We start from the raw sequence: 27,447 nt of genomic DNA on the forward strand, positions 1-27,447 counted from the left end.
CCCAAACCAGGTTGTTCACACCAAAGTATTTTTCATAGATAGCCAGGGTGAAAACACAACAGATGAACTGTCTCTTTAAGAGTGAATCTGTGCGGTCCTCAGTAAATCTGATCATTATGGATTTATTGAGCTTTAGTTTTGATACCTGGCTGACACTGAAACAGGTGAAGATAAACACACCATATATTCATGCATTTTACTGTATATTTACTGTGACAGATCAGACAGGGCTGAATAAACCGCTACGTACTGTTAGCCTTTGCTTCCAAAAATGTTGTCGACATTAAATTTATTTTTTTTAACCGCTTCCCCGACACACACACACACACACACACACACACACACACACACACACACACACACACACACACACACACACACACAAAATCCTTTCAAGGACAACATGATGATGACTCACGATGAAGACATGGAACAGTGTGACACTTCTCACCAAAAGGACAAAAGCAGAAGTGTAGTAGGCTTCTAAATACAATGTGAGGAAATAGCAACAAGTTCTCATTCCGCTTCTTTCTACAGGTACCGCAGACATCACAGGGTAGCATGCAAGCTTCTCTCAATATAGCGTCGACAGCATGGCCATAAACGGCCTCAGGCACAGATGCTCGTGTGCTACCTCTGTGTGAGCTAAAACACCACAGGGTTTCCTGTCTGTGTACTCACAACAGGAAGGTACACTTACCTGTACTGCTTTGATATCTCTGTATCAGTGTAGACAAATTCTAGAAGACATCCTGAAGCTCTAAGCCAAAGGCGGCACAACATGTTTCCTCATCAGTACGATACCAAGAAATTCAAATATATATTAGCATTTGGTGCATTTTGTAATGGTTTTGGATTGGATGAAAGCGCGGCAATACAGCATGAATAAACAGGCATTTTTCAGGATGAATGAATGAGGAGAGAAGAAAAAAAGGTTGCCTTTTTCTTGCTGCCACCTACTGGTAAGAAAAAAGGGGGATTGTATACAAACCCTGATGTGAAATACCTGAAGAAGTCGCAAAGAGCAGAACATGAGCGTCTTATACTTGGGAGCCTTTACAACAGCAGATATTTTGACTCAGACGAGCAATGATGACTCATGTAAAAAACAAGTGTGTCAGTCCGACAGAATGATACTGAATCGTCTGGATGGAAGTCATCATCATCATCATCATCATCATCATTATTATTATTATTCACACCCCTGCCCAAAAACCTGTGCAGGCTAAATACGCGGTGCTGAGCAAGTTTATTAAACCACAGCCCAATGGATGCTTCATGCCCCAGCTGTCCTCAATTAGGAATAATTAATAAAATGACTTTTAAAAAATATTTCTGTATTGGTTAATCCAGGAGTTTGTGCAAACTCATTAATCTAAATGATATTTTTATCTGTTAGCTGTGAACGTTCAAATTTACTGTTATACACAAAAGCTGGTTTTAAATTGGAAAGCATTATTATATATATATATATATATATATATATATATATATATATATATATATATATATATATTTCCTGTGTCAGTCTATTTAAGTGCTTTCTGTGTAACATTCACATGCATCTCCGTACTCTGATGGATGCATTGGAGGGCAGCTTGGGGTCAGTTGGCAGAGTGGAGCTGGGAGCACACAGGGATCGACCCATAGACCGTCGGTGACCTGCTCTACCCCCTGAGCTATGTCACCAGCTGAGCTACACCACCTGGTGGTCAACCACCACTAGTTTTAGTGGTTGAATTTTATGTTTGGTCAATTTCTGATTTCTCAGAGAAGTCCAGTGTCACTGGACTGCATGACTCGTTTACATGATCAGATTATGATGAATATGACTGTCTGTACTGCAAGTTTGGAAAGCAGCAAAAGGAAGATCTGTTAAGTCGAGGACTGCAAATTCTTACAATCTGCTGTTGTGAGTAGGCTAAAATAAAAGAGGAGCTTACATTATACATCTGACCTTTGTTTGATGAATATATAAAGTTAGTGTTAGATTATGACTTGGGTTCGGCATGGAGCACTACTGTGTCACATGACACAATTTCTGATTTTTGTTCTGACCCAAGTCTAAAACTATCATCTATATTTTTGGAAAAAACACAGGAAATGAAATACATTCTCTCATAAACATGTACTATAAATACGTTTTTATGCAAATCTTTAAATACAATTCAAATGTAATTTGCACAGACTGGGAAATAAATCATCCACCTATATTTATTCGTTCATTTATTTATTTTTCTTATTAGTGTGTGTTTGTTTGTTTATGTTGGCACATCTGACCACTTTCCCTCTTTCAGTTACTGGATTTATTTTCCTGATCTGCCGTTACTGGAACTCTTTCCTGATGTTTTCGTCCAGCCTGAGCAGAGTAGTGCCGCCGGCCGACGCTAGAGGCTCTTTTTGTTGCTGCTGTTCGATTCCTGTGTTGTTTTGGTTGGTGAGCCCATGCTTTCTGCTGTAGCCGGTTGTAACGGTGATGGCTCTCACATGAGGTGACGGATCGGGCCTGTGTTTTGTCATTTAACGCCAAGTAAGGTGTCGCGGCCATGGCCGCGGTTTTTGACATCGATTTGGATCAACCGGATGAGAATGTCTCTGACGAAGAATTTGAGGATGGGGTGAGTTGATGCTAACGCTAAGGCTAATGTCCCTGCTGTTAGCCAGTTAGCTAGAACTAAGCAGCTCCGAGGCCTAAGTTGCTAACACCGGTGCCCATGTATCCATTATCGGACACGTCATCTTTCACTCTTTTCCCGCGTATTAATGTGCTTTCACATACAACGTTAGCTACAATGAAATTAAACATTACAGTTACATTTTCTGGATTTTACTTAAAGTTTTGGACGATGGGTGGCTTAAGTTAAGGTGGCCAGCCCTCAAGTACAAGTAAGGTTATTCTTCAGTTGAAAGTGTACAAGCAGAGAAGATATCAACGCCAGAGGGTAAAGAAATCAAAAATAAGGTAAAATGTCAGGTTAGAAATAAAGCATAACGAAAGCTAAACAATAGCAATTGACGGTGTAGTAGCTAGGGCGTAAGGGGTTGTCCGATTATGGAGCTATGAGCGGCAACGCTATTAATCGGTATTTTCGGAGGGATGCTCTTATTGCCGTGTAACTAGCTACATTAGCTGCACATGAATGCTATATCTGCGGTTTGTTAGCTACTTTAATTTAATCAGTAGTGTATCCCTTTCTGACCGTTTTTTAGAAAATAATAATAATACAAATAAATTATACTCCAGCCGACCAACAACAGGCTGAAATGCTACCGGTGCTAGCATCACTGCAGGTAAGAGGATCACACTTTTGCTAGCCTTCCCACCGCGGCGTAACGTTAACGCGAGGCTACGAGTCTGCTGTCGTCGCTGCGTTCCTGGTTATCAGTTTCGTTTAAAACTGATAGTGTTAGACATACAGCACGTCCCTGCTTAACTATATTGGTTAGCCGTGAGGCTGTCCTAACTTTGAGTGAACTAGGCTAATAAAAATATATCGCTAGAAAATGAAAAGGTCTGTAATGTACCTCCGATTGATTCAGACTCCCTAGTAAAGAACAGTTCTCCCTCGCATTCCTGTGTGCCTAAATGTTGTGTCCCGGTGTCCCCTTTTGTTTCCAGGGGCAGCTCAGTGAGTACATGGAGCAGTGCAGTAGCTTTGATTTGTGAGTATAAGCGATGTTGTGATTCACTGTGTTTCGAAAAAGGGAACAAACCATTTTTCTTAATTGGATGCGTGGGAGTCAACATTTCAGGATCTGGGAAAAACCTAAATCCCGTCATAGCTGTTTTTAAATTGGTAAAAGAACTAACCAATTTTAAGCGAACTTGATTGTACTTCTGAGCCATAAGAAATTTGCAACTAAACTTAATGGAAAACTAACATACGTTATGTAGTGCCAGACCATAACAACCCTCTGTAGCAGGGTTGTTTTGTTTTCTAATGCTGGGTTGCCCATTAAAGTGAACTGAAACCTGGTAGCTTTGAGAGCCGTTCATGCATCCAGGTGGAGACCTGTGGTGCTGTGTGAAGCACCATTTAGCAGGTAAAACAATCATTGTAATCTGTGATAATCCTGTTTGGCTTCTTTGTTCTCACTTGGAAATATCTGAGGGATCTTTGTGTGGAAGTGCTTTAGCAGTGGGCACTGATCTCACTCAGCCAGTCCCCCCACCCCAAACAAAATACATAAAAATAAATAAATAAAATAAAACTAGCATCAGAAAAAGTCCAGCCATTACCCAATGTTGTCACGGTGCTCAAGTGTTTGTGGCACTCATCCTAAAATGCTAACAGTGTTGTGCAAAATATTCTGAACCTGTGTTTCATCTTTACTTTCTTATCTTCTTTATTTATTTTTTTGCTTTGTTTTGCCAGTAACATGGATGACTGTGAGAAGTTTGAAATTTCAGAGAACAGCGTGAACAAAGGAACAGAGCAGATCAGGCCCGAATGCTTTGAGCTGCTGAAAGTTTTGGGAAAAGGTGGCTATGGGAAGGTGAGGACTCAAGACTCTCAAATCGACATTTCTCTCTGACACGTTTTCCCTCCTCCTTTTATTGACCCCTCTTGACTTGAAAGTTAGGGTTTGAAAAGGCTTAACTTACATCTTCATATTCATATGCATTTGATGCAGCGTTAATTTAAAAACAAAAAAACCCCTTTGTTTTTAAAATCGTGTAAAATGCAACTTATATTTCTTAGCCTGGGACCTGGTGTCAGTATGTGTGGGAGGCATTGCAGATGTCTTGAAATTCCAGTGGGTGGAATGGGAAATTTGGCAATAGTTTACAGTGTCATTGTTGTTTATCAACAGCCCTCCAATTCCCACAAATATCTAGCAATATTTTTCCTGTGGTAGGAAGAAAGAAATCCTGTTTCACCTTTACCGTAAGCTCTTGAAGCAAAGAAGTAGAAGCCTTTCTTTGCATAGACATAAAGCATCAAAGTAATCCGTCTGCAGCTGCTTGTATCAAATCTTAGGACAAATGGAGATTTTAAAGATGAGTGCACATTGTAGGTTCTGCCTTATTTTTGTGGATGTAGAGCTCTGGAACTTCCCTGATGTTTCGTTGCTAAACTTGACAATGACAGAGCACATTAGTTATTTTGGAAACATTTTTCACTTAGCAAGCAGATGCATGACTTGCTCTGTCTGAAGTGGTTTTGACGGAGATGACAACAAAGTCATTTTCCGTAACTTGGGACTTACTTAGAATTATGAGATAACACAATCGTATTAAGAAAAAAGAAGAAGAAAAATGTAGCACATTGGCAGCTGTTTTGATATCGTCGTCATGTTGCATAATTTGGCAAAAGTTTCTCTGTATTTTTAACTGAGGGTCAGAACTCAAGCCTTTCCTTATACGAAGTAAGAACAGATGATTTTAGTCTTATTTTTTAAGAGTAAAGACAATGATTTTCAAATTCATACCTGAGCGATTGAATTTGTGTCTCGAATGTATAATTTTTCCAATTCAAAATATCTGGACCCCACAGCCAAAGGATAGGTGACGGTACATTCATCGTAGTTTTTGAAAAGGTGGTATTAAAAAGTCTTAAATAAGCTACAAAAGTCACATGCTTAAGCAATAATGTTAGCTATAAAATCATCTTATATCTCTCTGGAAGCTGTCAGCCGAAGTTCAAGATATTCAAACTAACATATAGATACAGTCAGTAAGACCCAGAGGCAAGCATTGGCATTACGTTCACCTGCTCTCACTGCGCAGAGTGAGAGCAGCGTTTCATTATGGGCGTTATGACCTTAGCTCCATGCCAGAGTGCGAGGGAGTGCTGCACATATTTGATGTTACATTAAAAAAATCTGTGTTGTATCACTGCTGCTTGTCTTTCAGGAAATGCATTTCTTTCTTTGTGCGCTTTAGTCTTAGATAAAATTTGATGAACCTTGTAGCACTCCTCCTTAAATGTCTTTATACAAATGTAAATTATTTTTGCAGGTGTTCCAGGTTCGGAAGGTATCGGGTGCCACCTCTGGGAAGATATTTGCTATGAAGGTTTTAAAGAAGGTGAGTAAATCTGCTTGCATGTACTCGAGTCGGGTTCATTCGTAGAAACTGGCCCGTGTCTGAATACACAATCAGTCTGGTGTTGCAGAGTTGATGTCCGAGTTCTCCGTATCAATAGCTACGAGCCGGAGCAGGTGATCTGAATATGATATCCTCTTACGCTGAGCTACGAAGCCAGAAGGACAAACCGACCTAAAATAATGGCACCAGGCGTTTTTCTCATGACACCTCAGAGCTGCTGCTTCTGTTCAGCTTGCCTCCTCTCTGCTGTCGACACAGAGCTCATGTCTGGCTCTCCTTGAAAAACCAGCTCATATTCCCCAAAGCCTGAGGTTTCGCTTAATGACTGTTTATTAGCTTAATGAGACTTAGCTGTAGCTACCATCTTGGCGTCCCGGTTCCCGCTCTGCCTCTGCAGCTGATGTTTTAAAGGTTTCGTGCCAGCTAATGGGGTAAGATTTATTGCCCAAATAGTTTCACACCCCTGCACTGTGCTTTTCTGTCCAGGCCATGATTGTGCGTAACGCAAAGGACACCGCCCACACCAAAGCCGAGAGGAACATATTGGAGGAGGTTAAACATCCGTTCATTGTTGACCTGATCTATGCCTTCCAGACGGGGGGAAAGTTGTACCTCATCCTTGAGTATCTGAGCGGTGAGAAGGAATTCCCAGTCATTCTATCAGTGCAGCTCCTCATTCCCAGTGTGAATACATTTGAACGATGAGTTTTCGTATGTGGTAACTAGGCGGGGAGCTGTTCATGCAGCTGGAAAGAGAGGGAATCTTCATGGAGGACACAGCATGGTGAGTTGGTCTGTTGCTGGTAAAACCTCGATCGTCTTCTTTTTTTGGTTGAGTTCAGTTTACTGCGCTCACAGTAAGCGCAGCTGCAAGCTTTCATTATCACGAACAAAGCCAGTGTCCAATGAAAACAGGGACAAATGTAAATATCATCCCTAAGAATCCTTACGTACCACGTGTGACAAACAAATACATCTGACATGTTGTGCACACACCGTACGCAAACATGAGTAGGTGGAAGTTGGCACTTATTAATATCCACTTTCACCAAAAACAGAGATGACCGTCTGAGTGACACCACTGAGAGGAACGTTATCTACATTCATACAATTTGTTGTTTTTGACCAGACGTGTGAAGTTGTGTGTTTTGTTTGTTGCACACACTAACTCCTGTGACTGTGATGTTTCACATTAGTCCTTCCTACCAGCTTGCTGAACAGATTGATTTGCTGCTTTATACAGTAGTTGCATCTTTACATTAACTTGCATGTTTGCATATTACATGATCAGCACCATGCATTTAGGATGTTAACCCACAGAAGAGGCATCTTAACACCCAGTGATGTGACTTTGATTCACATTCAGTCAAAAACAGGTTCTCCAAAATATTTCTAGGAATACAACAAAGAGACAAACAGTAGCTGCTTGTGTTCTGATTGGAGCAGACGGACATATTTAAACTGGAGCCCCAAAAAGCATCACGAGGAAAAACAATCACATCGAGGAAATTGGCACACGGGGGAGTTTAAAGTTTGAGGAACTGACTTACGTGAAGGGAGGCACGTAGGTGACTCTGTCTCTCAGACACTGAGCTGGAACAGTAGGACTGTTCAGCTGGAGCAGGGACTGAATGCTTGCAGTATGAGTCCTTTTGTCTTATAAACACAGTCTGTAGATGGAGACTCCATGAACCAAAGTGCTGAACAAATAAGGGTTAGTAGTGTTCCTAGAATAATGAGAGACACTGAGTGCAGAAAGGCACAGGAGTGTAAACATTACATCATAACGTGGGCAAGAAATGTGCGTAAACATAGAAGAGTAATGAGGAAAAATGGATAGAAATGTCAATGCATTCGACTAAATATGGGACCTGCGTTGTGTTTTTCTGTTGACAGTTTCTACCTGGCCGAGATCTCAATGGCGCTGGGTCACCTGCACCAAAAAGGCATCATCTACAGGGACTTAAAACCTGAGAACATCATGCTCAATAACAACGGTACTGAAACACTAGGAGCTGCTTACTAAACGTCCGACCTAGATACATGTCCTTCACCAACTGAGATTTTCTTGCAAATATCTTCTGCTTGTTTTGCATTCAACTATTAAAACACAACCTTGAACCTTCTAACGTGTCCTCTGTACGCATCCACCTTCTAGGACACGTGAAGCTGACGGATTTCGGCCTATGCAAAGAGTCCATCCATGATGGAACAGTCACCCACACCTTCTGCGGCACTATCGAGTACATGTATGGCAAACAGTCTGATGATTTGCATACACATCAGCACATTCATGCCTCTGGTTTGACACGCCTTCTCCTCTGCCTCTTCTTCTTCAGGGCTCCAGAGATCCTGATGAGGAGTGGACATAATCGTGCTGTGGACTGGTGGAGTCTGGGAGCGCTCATGTACGACATGCTGACAGGAGCAGTAAGTACAAACCAGTCAACATCTTAATAACTAACTAATACAAGTAACCGGAACCGTTACTCACAGCGTCCTTATCGTGCTGCTCAGCTAATGTTTCCAATCTGCTGCTGTCCCTCAGCCTCCGTTCACCGGTGAAAACCGAAAGAAGACCATAGACAAAATCTTAAAATGTAAACTCAGCCTTCCACCTTACCTCACGCAAGAAGCCAGGGACCTTCTGAAAAAGGTGAGCTGTTAAAGCCTTGCTCCTCCCCACGCGCTTCACACGCCTGTCTCGTTAAAAAGCACTGATCTGCTGTCAAAAATACGAATATTTATGTTTTTTCTAGTTGCTGAAGAGAAATGCCTCGTTGCGACTCGGGGGCGGTCCAGGAGATGCAGCTGAAGTCCAGGTAGGCATCGCTTTTCAGATGGAGCTTGAAAAATATGTTTTTAAAAAACCACGCAGACACAAAACGGCTGTCATGTTTCCTAGGCCCATACGTTCTTCCGCCTTATAAATTGGGACGAACTCCTTGCTCGCAAAGTAGAGCCTCCATTTAAACCATTTCTGGTGAGTTTGTCTTCCACACAGAGATGTCCTGTGTAATGTGGCCATGAAGGTCATTAACTAACCTGATTACTATTGTATTTTTACAGCAATCAGCTGATGATGTCAGCCAGTTTGATTCCAAGTTCACCAGTCAGACTCCAGTGGACAGCCCCGATGACTCCATGCTCAGTGAAAGTGCCAATCAAGTCTTCCTGGTGTGTAACTGGTGCCTCACTCACCGGCCACTTCATTAGTTACACCTTGCAAGTGTTAGTGAACCTTCTGAACTGACTGGTAACTCAACAAGGTGCCGGCCCACATTGACAGGATAGCATCACACAGCTGCTGCGTCCGTGATGCGACTCTCGTTTCGACACGTCCCAAAGTGCTCTGTTGGGTCGAGTCTGGCCAGCCTTCTCCGGCATTAGCAGAGAATGGCTGCTTACTGGATTATTTTCTGTTTTGGACCACTCTCTGTAAACTCTGGAGATGATGGTGTGGGAAAATCCCAGCAGATCAGCAGTTTCTCAGATATACTCGGACCAGCCCATCTGGCACCGGCAACCACATTCAGAGTCGCTTAAATCACCTTTCTGCCCCATTCTGAACCTCACACGTCATCTTGACCATGTGTATGAGTTTAGCGTGAATGAGCGAGTTGCTGCTCTGCCATTGGCTGATTAGTTATGTGCACTAATTAGCAGTTGGGACAGGTATATCTGACAGAGTGGTGGGTGAGCGTATAATAATGTTGCAGGGTAAGATCTATGAAAGACGACTCATAACCTGCGTGTCAGTGTTTTGTAGAGTTTCGTTCGGTCATCGTTTGTGGTCAGATGATGTGAGGTAGGAAAACGCTAAATATCTGGTGCAAAGCTGATGTTGCTAAACTTACGCAGAGTTTTTAATAGAAAACGGTGCACTGACTGTTTGTGTTGTCTGAAAACATGCAAACAGCAGCTAGTTCTGGACATACTGGGTTTTTTTCGTGTTTTGTTTTTGTTCCCTTTTCGACAAGTGGGTCTTACGAGAACCAGTTAATGCGTCCCATCTGGTTTAATCCTGTTGGTTTTCCTGGAAGCTTCACTCACTTTTCCACCGCATTGCATGATATGGTTTACTCAGCATTTCATTGCTCATCATCAGCTGTGGGTTGTTTTTGGAAAGATGGTCTTTGAAGTGGGCTGAGATCTTTCTGTTTTTGTCCTCCACCCCTTCCCCAGGGTTTCACATATGTAGCCCCATCTGTGCTTGAAAACGTCAAAGAGAAGTTCTCCTTTGAGCCAAAGGTCCGCTCGCCGCGAAAGTTCCCGGGAAGCCCGAGAACACCTGTGAGGTAACGGCATGTTGTTTTTCTCTGCAGATCTGTCCGATTTCACTGGTCATTTAAAAAATTTCCCAAAACAAGTCTTCATCCTGATGACTCACTCGCTGACCTTGTGAATAGCTTAAATTTTCTTGGCTAACAGTAAGGCATATAAAGTCATTAAAGCTTAAATGAATTGAATAAAAACATGGATAGGGAAGGTGAGGGGTGTTTTGGGGGTAATCCCCTGGAGGGTCTTAAGGACATTTATTGTCTTTTGAATTTTTAGTTTTAAACCATTTTCACTGTGTTGAGTGGATTAAAGCCAAATTTGTCAAAGAATCTTTTTTTAACTTTTTTTTTTAAATTGTGGTGTAAATTCATTAAATTAGCCTAAAATGGCTAAGCTACAGCGATGCATCCACCTTTATGCCTTTGGACAAAAATTGTCCCATTGAAACCCATTATAAACGCTATTTTTCACGCCAGAAAAATTAAGGTTTAAGGGATCGTCAGGTTTCCACCTTAGGTTTCGTTTTTAACTAGAGACCTTAGAGTTGTAATTTTTTTATTTGTCCACCGAGTGGCGCCCTTGCTTCACATTTGACCTCTGCTCGAAAACAGCGGGCTGCAGAACTGAACTGCGGGAAAGGAAGTCTGATTTCCGGCTTGCATCACCGGCTATGCCCGCTGATCGGGCGAGACCAATCCACCCTCTCACCGACGTGAGAGGGTGGATTTTTTTTTTCAATCAACAGGAAATGACGTATTTGTTGTCACGTGGTATGAATGTGTCTGCTGGAGAAAGGAGTCCCACGCAACATGCCCCGGTTCTTCGTCGCAACTTACCCCGGGAAGAGGCACTAATTTCGGCCTAGAGGACCAGCATTGACCGCCTGGAGACTATTTTCGGTTCCGGAAATTTTTTTTTAAAGTAGATCGAAATTAATTTTGGTGCCGATCTTTGGACCATCTAAAGGCCTAATTATATTAACTATCAAATATTACTTCAAATGTTTTTTTTGGAAAATATTTAGTTTTTTAGGTTTTTTTTTAGTTTTTTTGTAATACAACTGGGATTTAAAGGGTTAAAACAACGAAAATATAATTAAAACTTTATATGAATATTTCAGGGAGAAGTAGTTTTAAAAGACTGACCAATTTAAAGTGAAAAAAAAAATTTAATATTTAATATTTTTATTGCACTTTTGGGGAATTTGCATTTTTCATGGATTTTTTAATGTGCTCCTGCAAAAAAAATAATGGCAGGTCAAAATTCATTTTGGTGCCAATCTTTTGTCCATCTGAAGGCCTAATTATAATAACAATCAAATATTACTTCAAATGGTTTTTTTGAAAATATTTAGTTTTTTTGTTTTTTGGGGCTAAAAAAACAGGGTGCTCATGTAATGAAACTGGTATTTAAAGGGTTAAAACAACGAAAATATAATTAAAACTTTATATAAATATTTCAGGGAGAAATAGTTTTAAAAGACTGACCAATTTAAAGTGAAAAAAAATATGAATATATAAAGTTTTTATAGCACTTTTTGGGGAATGGACATTTATTGTCGTTAAGCACAAAGGTGGATGCATTTTTAAGACGCCTCCAGGTGTTAAATAAAAAAACAACCTCAGATGAACAACAACACAAAATAATTTGAAGCCAGAATGCAGAATCAGTGGATCACAAGACCATTTCCAAATAATTTCAAGTGAATCGTTCTACTGTGGGAACGATTATTCCCAAGCAGGAAATGTTCAGCACAACTGTCATTGTACCCAGGAAAGCCACGTCAGTCCGTGCACTCCCTAAGAGCCACATCTCAGACTCGACAGGGAAAGTTCATAATAGTACAATTAGAAAAAGGCAAAGGTTGCAAGGACAAGGCTCTTTTCTCTAAAGAAGAACACGGCAGCACGGCTTAGATTGCAAAGTCGTATCTGTACACGCCACAAAACCTCTGGAACAATGTTCCAAAATGAAGATGTCTGGCAATAACGCCATAAACCACCGGCCGAGCGTGGTGGTAGAGGGATAATGATCTGGGCTCGTTTTGCAGCAAATGTGGAACTCCTGTGTACCAAAGTATCCTTGAGCCAAATATGCAGCTTTCTATCTGACAGCTAAAGCTTGGCCTAAATGGATCCTTTCATAGGACACATCAGGGAACCTACATCCAAGTGTCTCAAAAAGAAAACACTAAATGTGGTTTAATGACCCGGTCAAAGTCCAGACCTCTGACTGAAGAGAGCTGGAAGTCTTACTGAACCGAAGCAACGTTGTTGTTGTGTTGTTTATTCTCAGGTTGTATTTAAATAAACAAGTTTTCTTCGTAAGTCCTGGTGTGTGATGGTGTGCTTTGGTGTACTTTTTCACGACTGTAGCCGTGTGGTGCACATAACAGCCTTTGAGCCTAATCAAAGTATGTCATATCTTCTTCCTCAGTCCGGTGAAGTTTGCAGGGGGGGGCAACTGGCACCGGGGACCTTTGATGACTGGCAGCCCATCTCTGCTTTCACCCAGCAGCTCGATGGACCAGCCCATGGAGGTTTCAGCAGTGGAGCAAATGGACACGAGCGGCAGCGGCTTCACCGAGGCTTCTGCGCCGCTTCCCATCAGGCACCCTTCAGGCATCAGTGTAGGGCCCTACAAGAAGCAGGCGTACCCCATGAACTCCAAGCGGCCCGAACACCTACGAATGAACCTATGACGCTCGGCTCGCCTATGAACGCCGGCCCTCTTTGAGTGTCCCTTCCTTTTCCTTTTGTCCTTTCAAAGAGACTTGTAGGATTTCTTTTTTACTTTGACTGACGCTGTCAACGCCGATCACCAGCTCTTCCAGCAGCGCCTTCCCCTCCTTAACCGCCTGAAACCTCCTGACTTAGCCTGGGCCTTTTTTTTTTTTTGTAACTCGCCACAGCTAATCAGCAGTTTATAAATTAGCAGAGCGGTGTGAGAGGTGCTCTTTGACAAACTCTGTTCGAACGTGTGCTGAAAAACGCCAGCTGACGAGTGGGCTCAGGTGATTGAGATGTACTCAACTGGCATTACTGTAGGATTTACTGGTGCTCTTTTATCTTCGAGTCTAGGGTAACGTTACTTGTAGTGTTTACGGCGAGTCTACTCCATCACAGTGAGAAAAGGATCTCTAATAAGGAGCGTTTGTTTCTTCCTCATCGTGACATTTTATCTGAACAGTCACTCTGTGAAATTTCGGATCGCGCTGTCAGTCAGTGGATTTATTGGATCATAGTTTCACAGGGTTAGGTCCTTTATATTTAAAGGACAGAGTCAGATCGCCTTCGTCACTAGAGCTGAGAGCAGGTGAAGAGCGCGCCTGAAGGAAAGCAGCTATAAAAAGACAAGTGAAATTTCAGCCAAGTGCATCACTTCCACCACAGTCGATACCAAATGCTGGCACTGCTTTGTGTGACTGGAAGGCTTCCTGCGGGACGCCGATCCAGAAACACTGATCGTTTTCTTTGTGTTGAATGTAAACAGACTCCAAAAGCCTTTGTGTGTCACTTAAATCTCCTGCTCTTATTTTTTAACTCATGCAGTCTCATTGCCACTGGCATGGTTGGAAACCAACAAGCATGTTGACCCAAAATACTCTGAGCCAGATTGGTATCACTGCCTTTTTTACTGACATGGGCTGCATTCATGTCTAAGGTACTGTGAGTGTGCTTTTTGTGCATTGTAACATGGCTTTAAGCGTAAGGGCGTATTAACACACACCTGTGTGAATAGACCATCTATTAAGAGTGCGATGTTTGGGATGTTTGTGCGACGTAAAGCTGCTAGATGAGCCTTTGGAGTCAAGCCATTGAACCCTGTCATCCTAAAAATGACCAAAGGTCGGATTCAGATTCCCATAATGCTAATGAAAGCTAAACGAGTGACTTCTGTTGTTGTTTTTGAAATTGTTCCCTGCAATCCACAAATGCTGACTGTAACGTTTGGCCAAAACGAGCTGAAGCTTTGGGGATTTTTCTGGTAATCATAAAAATGAAAACACAGGAAGTTTGCGCCTTTTTCTACAAATGAACTGTGTAGGAACTTCTTTTGGTTCATGTTTTAGGTTTTACTGACTGAGCCGATGTATTTGGATCATTCCTGTAAAGCAGCTGTGTTTAACAGCCGTCACTCCACTCGCTTACTTTGTTTATATTTATTTCAAGTGCCATTGTGGTTCCACTTCGTTGTCTACACTATGCAAACTATGTATTTATTATGTAGTATTATTCACATAGGGCAGCAGAATGTGTAAAAAGTTGATTTGACTTCTGTTGCAATTATAATCGTGTACAGTGTAATTTTATTTCCATAGAAAGTCTTACAAGAACCTCAGATGCAGCTTTTTTTAATGTTTCAAAGGCCCGACGTCTTACAGTATTTATTTCGAGGCATAGTTTCACTTTGAAACCTTTTTTTTCTTCATTTTAGACTTTCCTTGCCAAAAACTTGAAGTGTAGTTTTTCTTTTGCAGTGGAAAGATAGATGATGTTATGATGCAAAAACCAATGGGAATGGCACTGTGCCTTTGCTGACAGAGTACATCATGTATGTACAGTTTGCTGTATATTGTAGTTGTGTGAGTGCGTGTGCGCGTGTAAGGCTGGGATTGATTACCACCGCTGACGTCATGCCTTTCTAGGATGTGTACATCTTTGATCGTGGTCTGAGTGGGAGGTTTGGTGTGACTGTCGTGTCTGAGACACGGTGATGTAAAAGTGGTGCATTTTGCTTCTGTTCAGGTATGTTTAAGGAGCATTTTACACACAGATGTTTGAACCATACTTTATCAAGCTTACTTGATAACATGTCTCGAGTTGAAAAGGATATTTTAGTCACTGGTGACATGTGTTGTGTCGATCCTTCACCTGAACTGTATCATGTACATAATGAAGTTGAAATAAAACATAAATGAACAGAGCCTGTCTGAGTCCTGCTGGTGCAACAGAACATTTCAGCGTATCTCAGTGATAACGTCCAAGTTTTTTCCCATAAACTGGAAGCTGTTCACCAGGGAACTGGTCCCAGTTTGCTCCACAAATCAAGCCAAGAACTCTTAACTTAAATGTAGATCTTTAATCAGAGTTCATGGGTCAGAGCGGATAAAAATAACAGTGAAATGATTTTTGTACATAAAATAGATGTTTCTCCCAGTCTTTGGTTTTTACAAAAACGGGGCAACGTCAGCCCTGTAAAAAAATAATTTGTGTAAATCAGTATCACAATCTGCAGTCCCCCAAAAAAGCTGAAAGCAAGAAGTTTACTGTGTGCACATTAATGAGCAATTATACCTATGAGTTGTTCCAGAAGGTCAGTTCTGCAGCCTGATTTCAAACTGAACGATACAACTGAAGCAGATGCTTTTATTTGGCGCATTCGTTTGGATGAATCGGAATAGTTGCGATCAGAAATTAGGTAACACTAGACAAGACGGGGGATCAGGTGCTGTGTGTAATTCTCTTATGCTCCTATATTCACAAAACATTAAAAAAAAAACGTGGAAGTAATGAAATTTTCATTCTCGAGGAAAGTTTCAAAGACTAAAGGTGAGGAAAAGCAACACAAAGCAAAACTACTTAAATCAAAAAAATACTCGAGGGTGAGAAAATAATTTCTGTGAGAAGAAGAAATTCTTTGCTGGAGATTTAACAAGAGAAGCCAGAAACGTGCCTATGGTTGTGTACCTTCACTGGCCCCGGCCAGCAAGGAGCCCAGCCTTTAACTGACTAATGAAACAGTGTGTACGACGTTATCTGTCAGTGGGCTTGACAGCCATGAAAAGTCACATATTACATACAAAATAATACCAATATCCCACACCTGAACCATTAATAAATCTGCAGGTGTGGAGACGTGGCTCCATCTCTCCACTTGTAGACCTTCTCTGTGATGACTGTGCGGCAGAGGGGGCAGCTCTTCTCCCGGTTGAACCACATAGCGATGCATTCGTCACAGAATATGTGCTGCACAGCGGAGAAGTGAAAGCACATCAACACATTTTACACTCAAAAGTGCCTGAAAAGGGCTACTGAACTTCTTCAAGTTTGTTTTAGCTCCTTCGTCACTCTTTACACCAGCTTTGTCCTGATTGGCCGCCCCTTGCAGACATTTTTCAACAGCAGGTGGGGCGCACTTCTATGCTCAAGACTCCATAAATAGGCGGTTGTAGCTTTTGTAAAGTAAATAAAGCCGATATAAAGGTACCCTAAATTTGCATTCCTCTAACGCAGGGGTGGGCAACTCCAGGCCTCGAGGGCCGGTGTCCTGCAGGTTTTAGACGTGTCCTTGATCCAGCACAGCTGATTTAAATGGCTAAACGACCTCCTCAACATGTCCTGAAGTTCTCCAGAGGCCTGGTAATGAACTAATCATGTGATTCAGGTGTGTTGACCCAGGGTGAGATCTAAACCCTGCAGGACACAGAGTTCCCCACCCCTGGTTTATATACAGTCTATGTCACAGAGCTGTGTGCCTGATATAAAATCTGACAGGGAACATTTGTACACACTCTGACCTCACCATTTAAAAGTGTTTTACAGAAGCATCGAACACTGAGGCAGCAAATACAGGACTGTACTCAAGTCCTGAGCCACCCCTCATTACTTGATTTTCTATGAACAAGTAAACTTTTTATAGATTCAGCTAAAGAAATGGGAACAAATGTTTTGAGACAGGCTGGCAGCAACAAAGTCCCAACAGAAACCATTTCAGCTGGTTCACTGTCGGGGTGTCTGTCATGTGAAGACTTAACACTGATTCACTGGGCCTTGAGTTGGGTGCCTTCTTATGCTTGAATGACTTAGAGTTCAGCCTTAAATTGCTTAATAAACAAAAGAAATTTAAAAAAAGCATTCCTCTGAAAATGATCAGGTACAAGAACAGGACTGAAGATGAGTAAAAAGCAGCCAGTGTTCAAAGAAAAGTCTGGCTCCTTTGGAGCAAATCATAAAGAAATGAGGGGGGACTCAACACTTTTGTGGCAGCGTACAGCAGGCCCTGGAAGTGTGCACGTGTCGTTTTACCTGACAGAGAAGTGCACGTGGCTCCCTGTACTCTCCCTGACAGATGGGGCAGACATCTCCAGCCTCGTTACACTGACTCCTCGTGGCTGCTGTGCCTGTGCACTGAGAAATAACATGGAAACACACTTCAATACGGACACTTCAGCACAATCTGCATTTACCTTTAATTCACAATTTAAAGATAAAGCTGTTTAACACTGACCTCGACTCGTAGGAACAGCCTCCCAGTTTTCATTAAAGACGTCCACTGACCATACAATCCTAAAAGCTAAAAGGGAGAGAAAACAACAGTTTTCGATGTAATTGTCAACAGGAAACAGAACCCTTTTAGCATTTATACTACAAAAATATATAAGCTGTAGGATCACACCTTTAGTATGAGGTAGAGCAAAGCCAACAGGACCCCGAGTGTAAGTCCAGGGGTGCCTTCTGTCTCCTGGTAGGTGACTAGGTAGCGGAACCACAGTGGAACAGGCGCTATAGTCTGGTGGACTTGACCCAGCTCCTCAGTCAACATGAGCCACCGGCCCTGGAGAAATAAACTTAAGCTACTGAACCAGCCCTGCCAACAGGGCTTTGGTTTTCTTCATTAAGTCAACAATGTCGAGAATAAATCCACAAATCAAACCTGAGTTCGATAGGACACCAGTGAAGAGGGCAGCAGCAGAATAAGGCACTTGATTCCCATGCAGAGGAACTTTATTACAAAGTTGGTGACGCCGACTGCCCAGAGTGTCTCCCAGAAACCCAGCCGCTCAATGGTTGGACTGAGCAGGATGAGGCTACGAGGAAGGGTGACAGTCGGGTTAAACGGCATAATGCTCTTCAACAAATCTGATCACACTCCACTTTTAGGTCGGACACTATATTTCTAGTGATAAGTGAGGTGACACAATGGATCGTGCCTTACCAATGATAAAGTGTCTCTGTGAGAAAGGTGTAGTAAAGCAGTAAGGTGCAGGAGATCAGGAAGAGCAGCAGCCATATGCACTGCAGCTTTGAGTGACGATCCTGCACACAGACAACGTGTCGTATCAGGGACTTAATTAATATTCATAAACGCATCACAAATCAACAGTTTTTCAGCTGCTGACTCACCTGAAGAAAGACTTGAGTTTGAATGTTTTTATTCACATACAGAAAGGTCGTGAAGAGGCCGATCCCAACTGCTAAACCTGGTAAAGGAAGAGAGACACGATGACATGCGTTCTTGTGCTCACAGCTGTGGTGACACTGTTTTCTTCACTCCTGCTTACCCAGAGCATGTTGGATCACCAGCTTAGCGCACAGTATGACCAGGAAAGGAAGACTCTTTTGGAGCCAGCGGAAGAGACAGCGTAGCTCAGAAAGAGAGGCGCTGGGTTCTCCAGAGTCCAGATCAGGGTCGGGCGGGTCAAGCTCGGGCTCTGAACTGGAAGGGGGCGCCCGATTATGTGCGTGTGAATGCGTGTGGCTGTGGGAGTTGATCCTGCATCTCCTGGATGACGCACCTCCACTGGACTCTCCGGGACCACCGGTCATGGGTACTCGTACCTCACTGCTCTCAGGGCTGGAGGCAGCAGCACCACTGACAGGTGCCCTGGTGAAAAGCTCTGGCTGCAGAGTTAGGGATAAACCATTTCCCGCGTGACCTCCCCGCTCAGTTGAATTAGGCTGCATTACAGTAGGAGACTCCCTCAGTTTCAGTACTCTTCTGGAATCAGTCCTAAGACACAAGAGCCTCGGTCAGAGTGTGTCCCGCTGCAGCTACGATCACGGCCATGTTTACGTGTCAACTGACAGAGAGAACCGACGTAAAGACGTTAATAAAGTGTTAAGAAGTAATGAAGGGTTTAGCACTGTTTATGCTAAAACAGCCGAGACTCCTCTCTGACAGTACTGTGGTACTTTGGGGCACGAATGCGACTGGAGATCTGCTTTTTTAGGTTGGCTAAAGTTCACAAAAGTGAATTACTCTGACATTATTTCCATATAACTCATTTCATTATACCAACGTAACTACCTTTAGGTAACCCCCCCAGACATTTTCAAGTAATAGTAATAAAAAAAGGTCCAAAGCAGCTTAGTGACCGCTAACAGGTAAACTGAGCGTTTCCTACACACAGCTAGCCGTTAGCATTAGCAGCTAGCATGTTTCTTCTTAGGCCCCGTTTAAGCTTCAGCTCACCTGTCATTCTGGACCCGGAGTTTCATGGTAGGCTCTGGGTCTCCATCTAGAACAAAAGCCGACCCGCCAAACGAAACAAAAACAAAAAAAAACAAAAATAAGATGTTAGCTTTTAGGCTAAGCCATAAGCTGCTTGTACAGACATGACGTTGTTTTACGACTGCACACGTCACGACGTTTTTTTCTAGTTCAGGCGGTTTTTTTTGTTTTTGTTTTGGTAAAATGACGCAACACCTCCACCTACTGGGATGTCCCAGAACTGCAGTCACATGACAGGCATAAACCCTTTAGAGAAAACACACATGTGTCGTTATGTAGGCGGCTCAGTTTCCAGAGCAGGTTTTAGTTGCTCACAGAAATTGAGATGGTGAATAAAACGTTTGCAGCTGAACCAGAGGATTTAGCCCCTGATGTGTCTTTGAGACTGCAGCTCCAGTGTTGCTGCTGATTCTGCTGCTGTAGCCTTGGTATCTCTTCATAATCGGATGTCTTTAAAGCACTTTGCATTTTGTTGTTAGAGCCTGAGTGGTTGCAGTACTCTTTTCCTGATCTCAGCTGCATCACTGATCTGATCACGGATTTTTATCACAGTCACAAGTAAAAAGTCGACCAATATAGAGGTTTATCATTTCATCTTGGCTCATGATCTGGATTTCAGATCACAACGTGGAAGAGTGGATCCAGCAGATTCCAAGCACAGCATCCGAGGTCTCTCTCCGGAAGAATTCAATCCTAGGAACAGCTAAGATACAAAGATACAAACGTACACCTATCTGGAATAACCCTGACATATTACAAAACAATAATATGATTAGTTTCCCTGAATGGAGTTGTAAAGGAATTAAATACTTAGAACATATATTAGAGGGAACAGAATTTATTCCATTTGACAGACTAGTTACACAATATGGGATCAACAAGAAAAGATTTTTAGAATATCAACAAATTAAATCCATAGTAAAAAAGAAATTTAACCTCAGTCAAGTTGAATTACAAACACCACTAAGTGCGGCACATTTTCTTACTCTTAAATCCCCCAAATTATTATCTAAAATATACAGAACACTTTCTAAATTAGATGAATCAATATCCCTTCCTATTGCAAAATGGGAAGCGGATTTATCAGTTAACTTAGACCAAAACTTCTGGTCTCAGATTTGCTTAAAAACCTTTCATCTAATTAGAAATCCCAGTCTGCAATTAATACAATACAAAATACTACATAGAGTGCACTATACAGGTCATCGGATGTTCAAGATGGGCTTTACGTCTACCAACAACTGCTCACACTGTCAAGGCAATTCACCGGACAATTATATCCACGCTCTTTGGTTCTGTCCACCAGTTCAGAAGTTTTGGCGTGAGATATGTGAAGACTTATCAAAGTGTCTGAAATGTAACATTCCAACTTCCCCCTTAGTGTGTTTGTTGGGCAGCTTAGATAATGTCACTTCAGAAAAGAATATCGCCCATATGGTTTTCACTGCCCTATGCATAGCCAAGAAAACAGTCCTCATGAACTGGAAAAATAAAAATAATCTTAATTCTAACCAATATAGAAATTATCTATTAGATTACATTAGTCTTGATACAGCCTCTGCCACCACATCAGATCAATTGCTCTGGGCTCCTTTGATCAGCTGCATCACCTAGTGGGGGTGGGGGGTTGTGTGTTGCCGGGGTTGTGGGCGGGTGGGTGCATGGGGGCCCATTCCTGGCGCAGGGTGCCGCCGGTGCATCGAGCCACCTGGGGGGCTCTTCAACTGGTGGGGGAGATTGTCACACCTTGCAGGAGCTTTCCTCTCTTCAGGAACTCTCTGCAGGAGGGGGAGATACAGGAGAGGTGGAGGAAGATCTCAGCCTGGGCGTCTATTGTCTTGTGTAGTCTGGAAGATGAGTGGATGGTGGGGTGGGTGCAGTTTTCTCTGTGGTGGGGTTGGGTGGACTGTCCCGGGCTCTGTTGGGCCGGGGGGGGCGCTGCTGCACTGGGCCCCGGTCTGGATGGGCCTGGGCCCCCTTTCCCTGGCGGGTCGCGGAGTATGGGGGTGCCTACTGGGGTCAGCGGGGGAGCTGGCCCCAGGGAGGGGTCACTTGCCCCTCCCTTACTTCCCTCCCCATCTCCAGCTGCCTCCCTCTTCCCGCTCCACCACAACCACCCACACATGCAGGGCCTTGGAGTAGGGGTATGTCACCAGGGTGCAGAGGAGGCTACCCCCCCCCCCCCCCCCTCCGTCCCCTTCTGGCTGCCTCTGCCTCAATTTTATCCCACAACTTAGACATTCACATTACTCACACTCTCATTACACATACATATAGGATCTTGGGGGTGGGCACGATACACGGAATCCAAAGTACCATCAGGGTGTACACCTCACCCCTGGCGTCGTTGCCCACCTCTCAATTTTAAATACACGTAGACATTGAGGGCTAGCAGGAGGGACCATGCGCTTACCTGCTGCTCTCTGGTAGGTAGCTCCATGCCCTCCTGGGTTTTAAATGCACCTTAGAACACACATGCATCAACACTACAATGAGCGGGTGGAGGGAGGTTTGGAGTCTTCTCTCACCCCCATTCTCTGCGGCCTGCTGGAGCGGGGGGGCTAGGAGGAGGAGTTGGCCGTCCGACTGCGGTCTGGGGTGTGGGGCCTCCCTGCTGCTGCGGAGTCGGGGCGGTCTGCCTCTCCCCACCGCAGGGAAAAGGGAAACACCACCTGGGTCTGGGTGCAGTTCCCCCTCCAGGGGCAAGGGTACCTAGACCCGGTTTGTAGAGTACGCTTGGGGAGTGTGATCGTGTGTACAGCGTCTCTTTATGTCTGTCTCCACGTTGGTTGAGTGTGGAGTGAGTGCATATGAGAGCATGAGGGTGGGAATGGATGTTTGTATCTGTGTGTGCCTGTATGTCTGTGTCTATATGTCAGGTTGGGTATCAGACGCCACCTCTCTGGGGACATCTCAGGCCCTCCAAGGTTTGGAGGCCTATCTCCACCCACCACCACTTCCCCTGCCAGTGGCGGACTCCCTCAGACATCGGTGCGTTGGTGGTTCTTTGTGTCCGGGGATGGGCGTCCAGGTACACACCGGCTCACTCCTTGGCGGCCGCTTATCGGGGCCTGGAGCCTGGGGCTCGCTCGGGCCACTTCGGAGGTGGGGTGCCCTCGGCCTCTCGGCCTGGGGCTCGGTCACTCAGGCACGGCTGGCTGCCGGCGGAGCTCACGGGCGCGTCATTGCAACTCCCCCTGGCTTCTGCTCCGCGGCTGCTGAGTGAGCCCTCATCTGGGACTCTCCTCAGCCCTTACTGGAACAGTGGCGCGGCTGCCCCTCTGTTGGTCTTCCTTGGTCTCTTGTGTTCTGGGGGCCTCTGGATGTCTGGAGTTTTGATCTCCTCCACACCTGCTTCATACCCTGGAGGACGGGGCTGTGGCCCCCCCACACTCCCTAGCAGATCGTTACATGGAGAAACCTTTGGAATGCAAGCATGCTGATCCACACAGGTGTGCACACAGGTATGCACAGACGCGGACTACAGCTTTCTTGGCTGCTGCCTCAAAGCACATTATGCGCTGTCTATCTTGCGTGCTGCACAATATCGTTTAATATTTAGTATCTACTGATATCTACTGCTAGCTAGTTTATTGTGATGGTGCCGTTTTTTTTATTATGTTGCTCTTTGTTGTTGGTGACCCAGGTGTTTTTTTTTTCTTTCTTCCCCCCCTTCTCACCGTCTCTTCTCCCCTTTGGTTTTCTTTCTCTCCCTCTCTTTCTTTCATTCTTTCTCCCTGTCCTATCCCCCAGTCATGTTTGTCCCGTTTGTAGCAACTGAAAATAAAATAAATTCATAATTATAATAAAGGTCAATCAAGTGGACCAATATGGCAAGGCCATGATGATCCACTTGGTAAAATAAATCCGCTTGGCATCTTTCTTGGCCTTAAGACAACAATTCTGATGCTAAAGATCCAAACGGGACACAAAAAAAAAAAAAAAAAAAAGGAACAGCTAAGATAATGTGCAGAACACTCCCAGAAAACTCCCAGGCATCTGGTAGTGTCCCCAAACTTGAAAAACACACATACCCCTCAGGGAGTGAGAGAGAGATTTTTATAGATATGCAGTAGAATGAAAAGCAATTTTCCAGGATTATGGAGCAAATGCAAAAATGTGAGATGAGTGCAACACAAAGAGATTACACCGAACAATAAATAGACTGAACATAAACTGTGAATTGTATTTTATTCCCCCAAGAATGTCCCATTCAGTTAGGTCCATATGTTTAGATACAATTTGTCTCTGTATGTCATTACAGTGGATTTTAAACAGTAAATATGTGACTAAAATGCAGGCATTAAACTTTAATTCAGTGAGTTTAACACTGAAACTGTTTCAGAACCACTGTCATTTTTATACAGTATTTCATTTTCAGGGGCTGAAAGGTAATGGAACTACTGACTGACGAGCCGTTTCATGAGAAGATAAAAAAATCTGGAGTCTGGAGTTGGACCTAGCTGTTCACTGCGGCTCTAAGTAAGAGAGATGACAAAACCAACAATCTGGTACATCCTTAAAAAGAATGAATGCACTGGCTATCTCAGGAACATCAAAACACCCGAAAGACCGTGTAGGAAAAAAGACACCTTCATGAAGTACAGAAGGTTTGTGATCCACAGTCAAGAACAGCAAGGCCTGAGATTAGACTGTCAGCAAACAGCAACGTTGTAGAACCAGTTCTACAGCTGCCAGTAAGACCAGGTCACTAGCGTTGAGTGATGATGGGATTGCTGATAGAAACAGCAGGATGAATTCTGAAGTGTACACTGCTCGGATAAATGCTGATTAGCCCTTTAAACCCTAACCCAGGGGTGTCAAACTCCAGGCCTCGAGGGCCGGTGTCCTGCAGGTTTTAGATCTCACCCTGGGTCAACACACCTGAATCAAATGATTAGTTCATTACCAGGCCTCTGGAGAACTTCAGGACATGTTGAGGTCATTTAGCCATTTAAATCAGCTGTGTTGGATCAAGGACACATCTAAAACCTGCAGGACTGGCTCTTAAATCTTAACTCACGCATCAGTGCAGCCACAACATCAGGCTTCCTTTGCCACCTCTACCTTCATCTAATAGTCAAAATAAAATCACTTTGATCTATTCTCCTGTCCTTCTGTCTGCACCTGTTTGTAGTTCCTGTAACATATGAAGATGAACCCAGGTGCAGTGTAGAACTCATAAAGACACAGGGGGAAAATGTGTGCATGTAAATCAGTTTAATGGAGGCCAGCCTCTTCGTCTCGTTCTGCCCAGAGGTTCTCATCAACAAAAACAAGGATCTGACATGTAACTGCTCACTTGCAGTTATACGATATCTGTATGTAGCATATCCTGATACATAAGGCAAAGACAGTGTCTTTCAGATATTGGAAAGTACATTAATGAAAAAGGGGGATTTAGAAAGGAAGCACGTGAACTCAACAGTCGCATGCATGAACCAATGCATGTCTGCATTTTTAACAGCTTTTCTGTAAGCTGGTTCATCAGAGCTCTACAGGGCCGTGCTGCGGCTGCACCAACAGCATGAAGACCTACAGCATGATAATACAGGATAGCTTCTGTATAGCTCAGTTTGTAGAGTGGTCGCCCCGTGATCGGAAGGTTGGGGGTTTGAATCCACCGAGCCGCTACCCTGAGGTACCCTTGAGCAAGGTACTGTCTCTACACACACACTGCTCCCTGGGTGCTGGATTGGTAGCTGCCCACTGCTTCACTGAGTGAATGGCTTAAATGCAGAGGACAAAATATGCCATATAAGGGCTTTGGAAATAAATAAATAATAAACATGAACATGTGCTGAAACAGATTTTGATACTGTTAATAATCGTGTGTGTTTTTTATTTTTGGCTTAAATAAGTGTAATAGAACAGACACAAAGTTTCAAACTTCATCCATCCATCCATTCGCTTCCGCTTCTCCTTTTCAGGGTCGCGGGGGGCGCTGGAGCCTATCCCAGCTGTCATAGGGCGAAAGGCGGGGTACACCCTGGACAGGTCGCCAGTCTGTCGCAGGGCCAACACACAGGGACAGACAACCATTCACACTCACATTCACACCTATGGGCAATTTGGATTATCCAATTAACCTATCCCCACAAGCTGCATGTCTTTGGACGGTGGGAGGAAGCTGGAGTACCCGGAGAGAACCCACGCAAACACGGGGAGAACATGCAAACTCCACACAGAAAGACCCCGGCCTGATGGTGGAATTGAACTCAGGACCTTCTTGCTGTGCGGCAACAGTGCTAACCACCGTGCCACCGTGCTGCCCAGTTTCAAGCTTTCAAAGTTTTATTTTCATATGGACAATACAGAAACACTTTCCCTGTACAATGAAATTCTGTATATGTACACAAAAGTCCACATTTTTCACTCCCGTTTCAAAATCCTCTGCATTTACACTTTGTGTAATCTGGGTTTTATTTTGCCAAGTTTTTGAACCTTTGGATCTCTAATTTGATATTCTAATGATGACTTTAATTCCTCGTGTCTCATCTGTTTGTCTGATGATATTCTTGTTTCTCTGTTACTTTGAAAGGTGGCTTTCTCTCATGTCCAGTGTCGGTTTTACTTCCTTCTCTGTGGTCACAGGTGATCGTCTTCACCTGTGTGGGGCTCAGAAGGACACAAAGAAAAAATGTGTATGTAAATGAGTTTAGGCACAATGACCAATGGTTCTCATTAAGCCCTCGGTGTATAAATTGTCCTGTCTCACGCTTTGTTATTGTCAGATTGTTTGTTATGATCCCCATTTGTATTTGTTACACTTCTGGACTTTGTTCCTGTTCAAAGGTTATCATCAACCTACATAAAGTGGCTCGCCTTTTTTATCCGGTTTTATCCCCATGCTCTGAGTTTGGAGAATAACTATCCAACACTCATAAACTGTGATGCTGAATACAAACACCAAAAAATTGCTTTCCAGTGCTTAGATAGTAATTTAGGCACAACATCTTGCACACACCTCGATTAACAGTCTTCCACCTTTAACATTGTTTAAAAAAAATAGATAAAATCACGTTTAAATATACAAATAAATGATGCTGTATACCTGTGCAAAAACTGCAAAACAATTGATATAGATGGAACTTTTGTAAGTGTCAGGGACCAAGCAGTAAGGCATAAAGGACACAGGTGTTTAATTCAAAAAAGGGGTTTGAATGACCCAAAAGTATGAAAAGATATTTAACAAACACAGAAAAACAGGCAGACCAATAAAAGAGGTCAACTCAATAAACTAAACTCAAGATAACAATTACCAAATCCTCAAACAAACACAAGACAAACTGACACAGGGGGGAACTTAAATACTGGTTTAGCTAAACCGAAGGATGCACCAGGGGGTGTGTCACATGACCAACTAATACAAAACAATTAAACAAACTTGAAACACCCCCCAGGCAATGAAGCATGTGGTATCATCCAATTAGGCTGTTAGTGGTACTTCAGCTCTCACAACCTTTTGCCAGACAGGAGGAGAAGCCACACCCTGTAACTCAAACAAAGATGTATGAATATATCATAAAACAGAACTTTGATCTTGCAGTGTTAAGATGTGTGCATAAACACTGGAAGGTGTGATGGAAAAATAAATAAATAAACAATATTCAAAGATTCAAGGAGCTTCATTCACATGTTAGCATGAGGTGGAACGAAATTAAGTACACACGAGTGAAAAGAAGATTTTTTTTGAAGTAATAAACAAATAGTTGTTTTTTTTGTTTTGTTTTGTTTTTTTTAACAAAAAGACAATTGGACAATAAGTAGGATATATTTAAAGTAAAGTGAATCCAATAATGATGAGGTGTGGAGCTTACCATGTGTGGCTTTGCCATCACAGCAAGCTAAGATAAAGATTTAGTTTTTCGAAATTTGGG

The 27,447-nt window shown here is 43.2% G+C and overlaps 2 protein-coding genes across 8 annotated transcripts; one reads left to right on the top strand and one right to left on the bottom strand.

Annotated features, from left to right (window-relative positions):
- Positions 1 to 2,400: 2,400 nt before the first annotated feature.
- On the top strand, positions 2,401 to 25,841 carry rps6kb1a (ribosomal protein S6 kinase b, polypeptide 1a). Of its 4 annotated transcripts, none has more exons than XM_080306956.1 (15): positions 2,401 to 2,618; positions 3,620 to 3,663; positions 4,377 to 4,497; positions 5,963 to 6,031; positions 6,539 to 6,686; positions 6,779 to 6,836; positions 7,949 to 8,049; positions 8,211 to 8,301; positions 8,392 to 8,482; positions 8,601 to 8,708; positions 8,812 to 8,874; positions 8,958 to 9,035; positions 9,122 to 9,229; positions 10,238 to 10,350; positions 25,498 to 25,841. In XM_080306956.1, exons 1-15 carry the CDS (start codon positions 2,547 to 2,549, stop codon positions 25,769 to 25,771), a joined length of 1,539 nt encoding a protein of 512 aa, XP_080163082.1. In that variant the 5' UTR covers positions 2,401 to 2,546; the 3' UTR covers positions 25,772 to 25,841. The 4 variants fall into 4 exon arrangements, with proteins under 4 accessions (XP_080163082.1, XP_026037552.1, XP_080163083.1 ...); XM_026181767.2 differs by lacking the exon at positions 25,498 to 25,841 and adding an exon at positions 12,770 to 13,695; XM_080306957.1 differs by lacking the exon at positions 25,498 to 25,841 and adding an exon at positions 12,848 to 13,695.
- Positions 15,401 to 19,698, bottom strand: rnft1 (ring finger protein, transmembrane 1). 4 transcript variants are annotated; one of them, XM_026181776.2, is made up of 10 exons: positions 19,529 to 19,698; positions 18,618 to 19,066; positions 18,460 to 18,536; positions 18,272 to 18,372; positions 17,990 to 18,143; positions 17,732 to 17,890; positions 17,564 to 17,629; positions 17,362 to 17,463; positions 16,160 to 16,302; positions 15,401 to 15,528 (listed from the first exon to the last, which is right to left on the bottom strand). In XM_026181776.2, exons 1-9 carry the CDS (start codon positions 19,552 to 19,554, stop codon positions 16,168 to 16,170), a joined length of 1,269 nt encoding a protein of 422 aa, XP_026037561.1. In that variant the 5' UTR covers positions 19,555 to 19,698; the 3' UTR covers positions 15,401 to 15,528; positions 16,160 to 16,167. The 4 variants fall into 4 exon arrangements, with proteins under 4 accessions (XP_026037561.1, XP_080163085.1, XP_026037560.1 ...); XM_080306959.1 differs by having other exon boundaries at positions 18,618 to 19,136; positions 19,529 to 19,690; XM_026181775.2 differs by having other exon boundaries at positions 15,401 to 16,302; positions 19,529 to 19,693.
- Positions 25,842 to 27,447: the final 1,606 nt, after the last annotated feature.

Source organism: Astatotilapia calliptera, chromosome 10 (genome assembly GCF_964374335.1).
Source record: "Astatotilapia calliptera chromosome 10, fAstCal68.1, whole genome shotgun sequence".
In the NCBI taxonomy this organism is placed as follows: Eukaryota; Metazoa; Chordata; class Actinopteri; order Cichliformes; family Cichlidae; genus Astatotilapia; species Astatotilapia calliptera.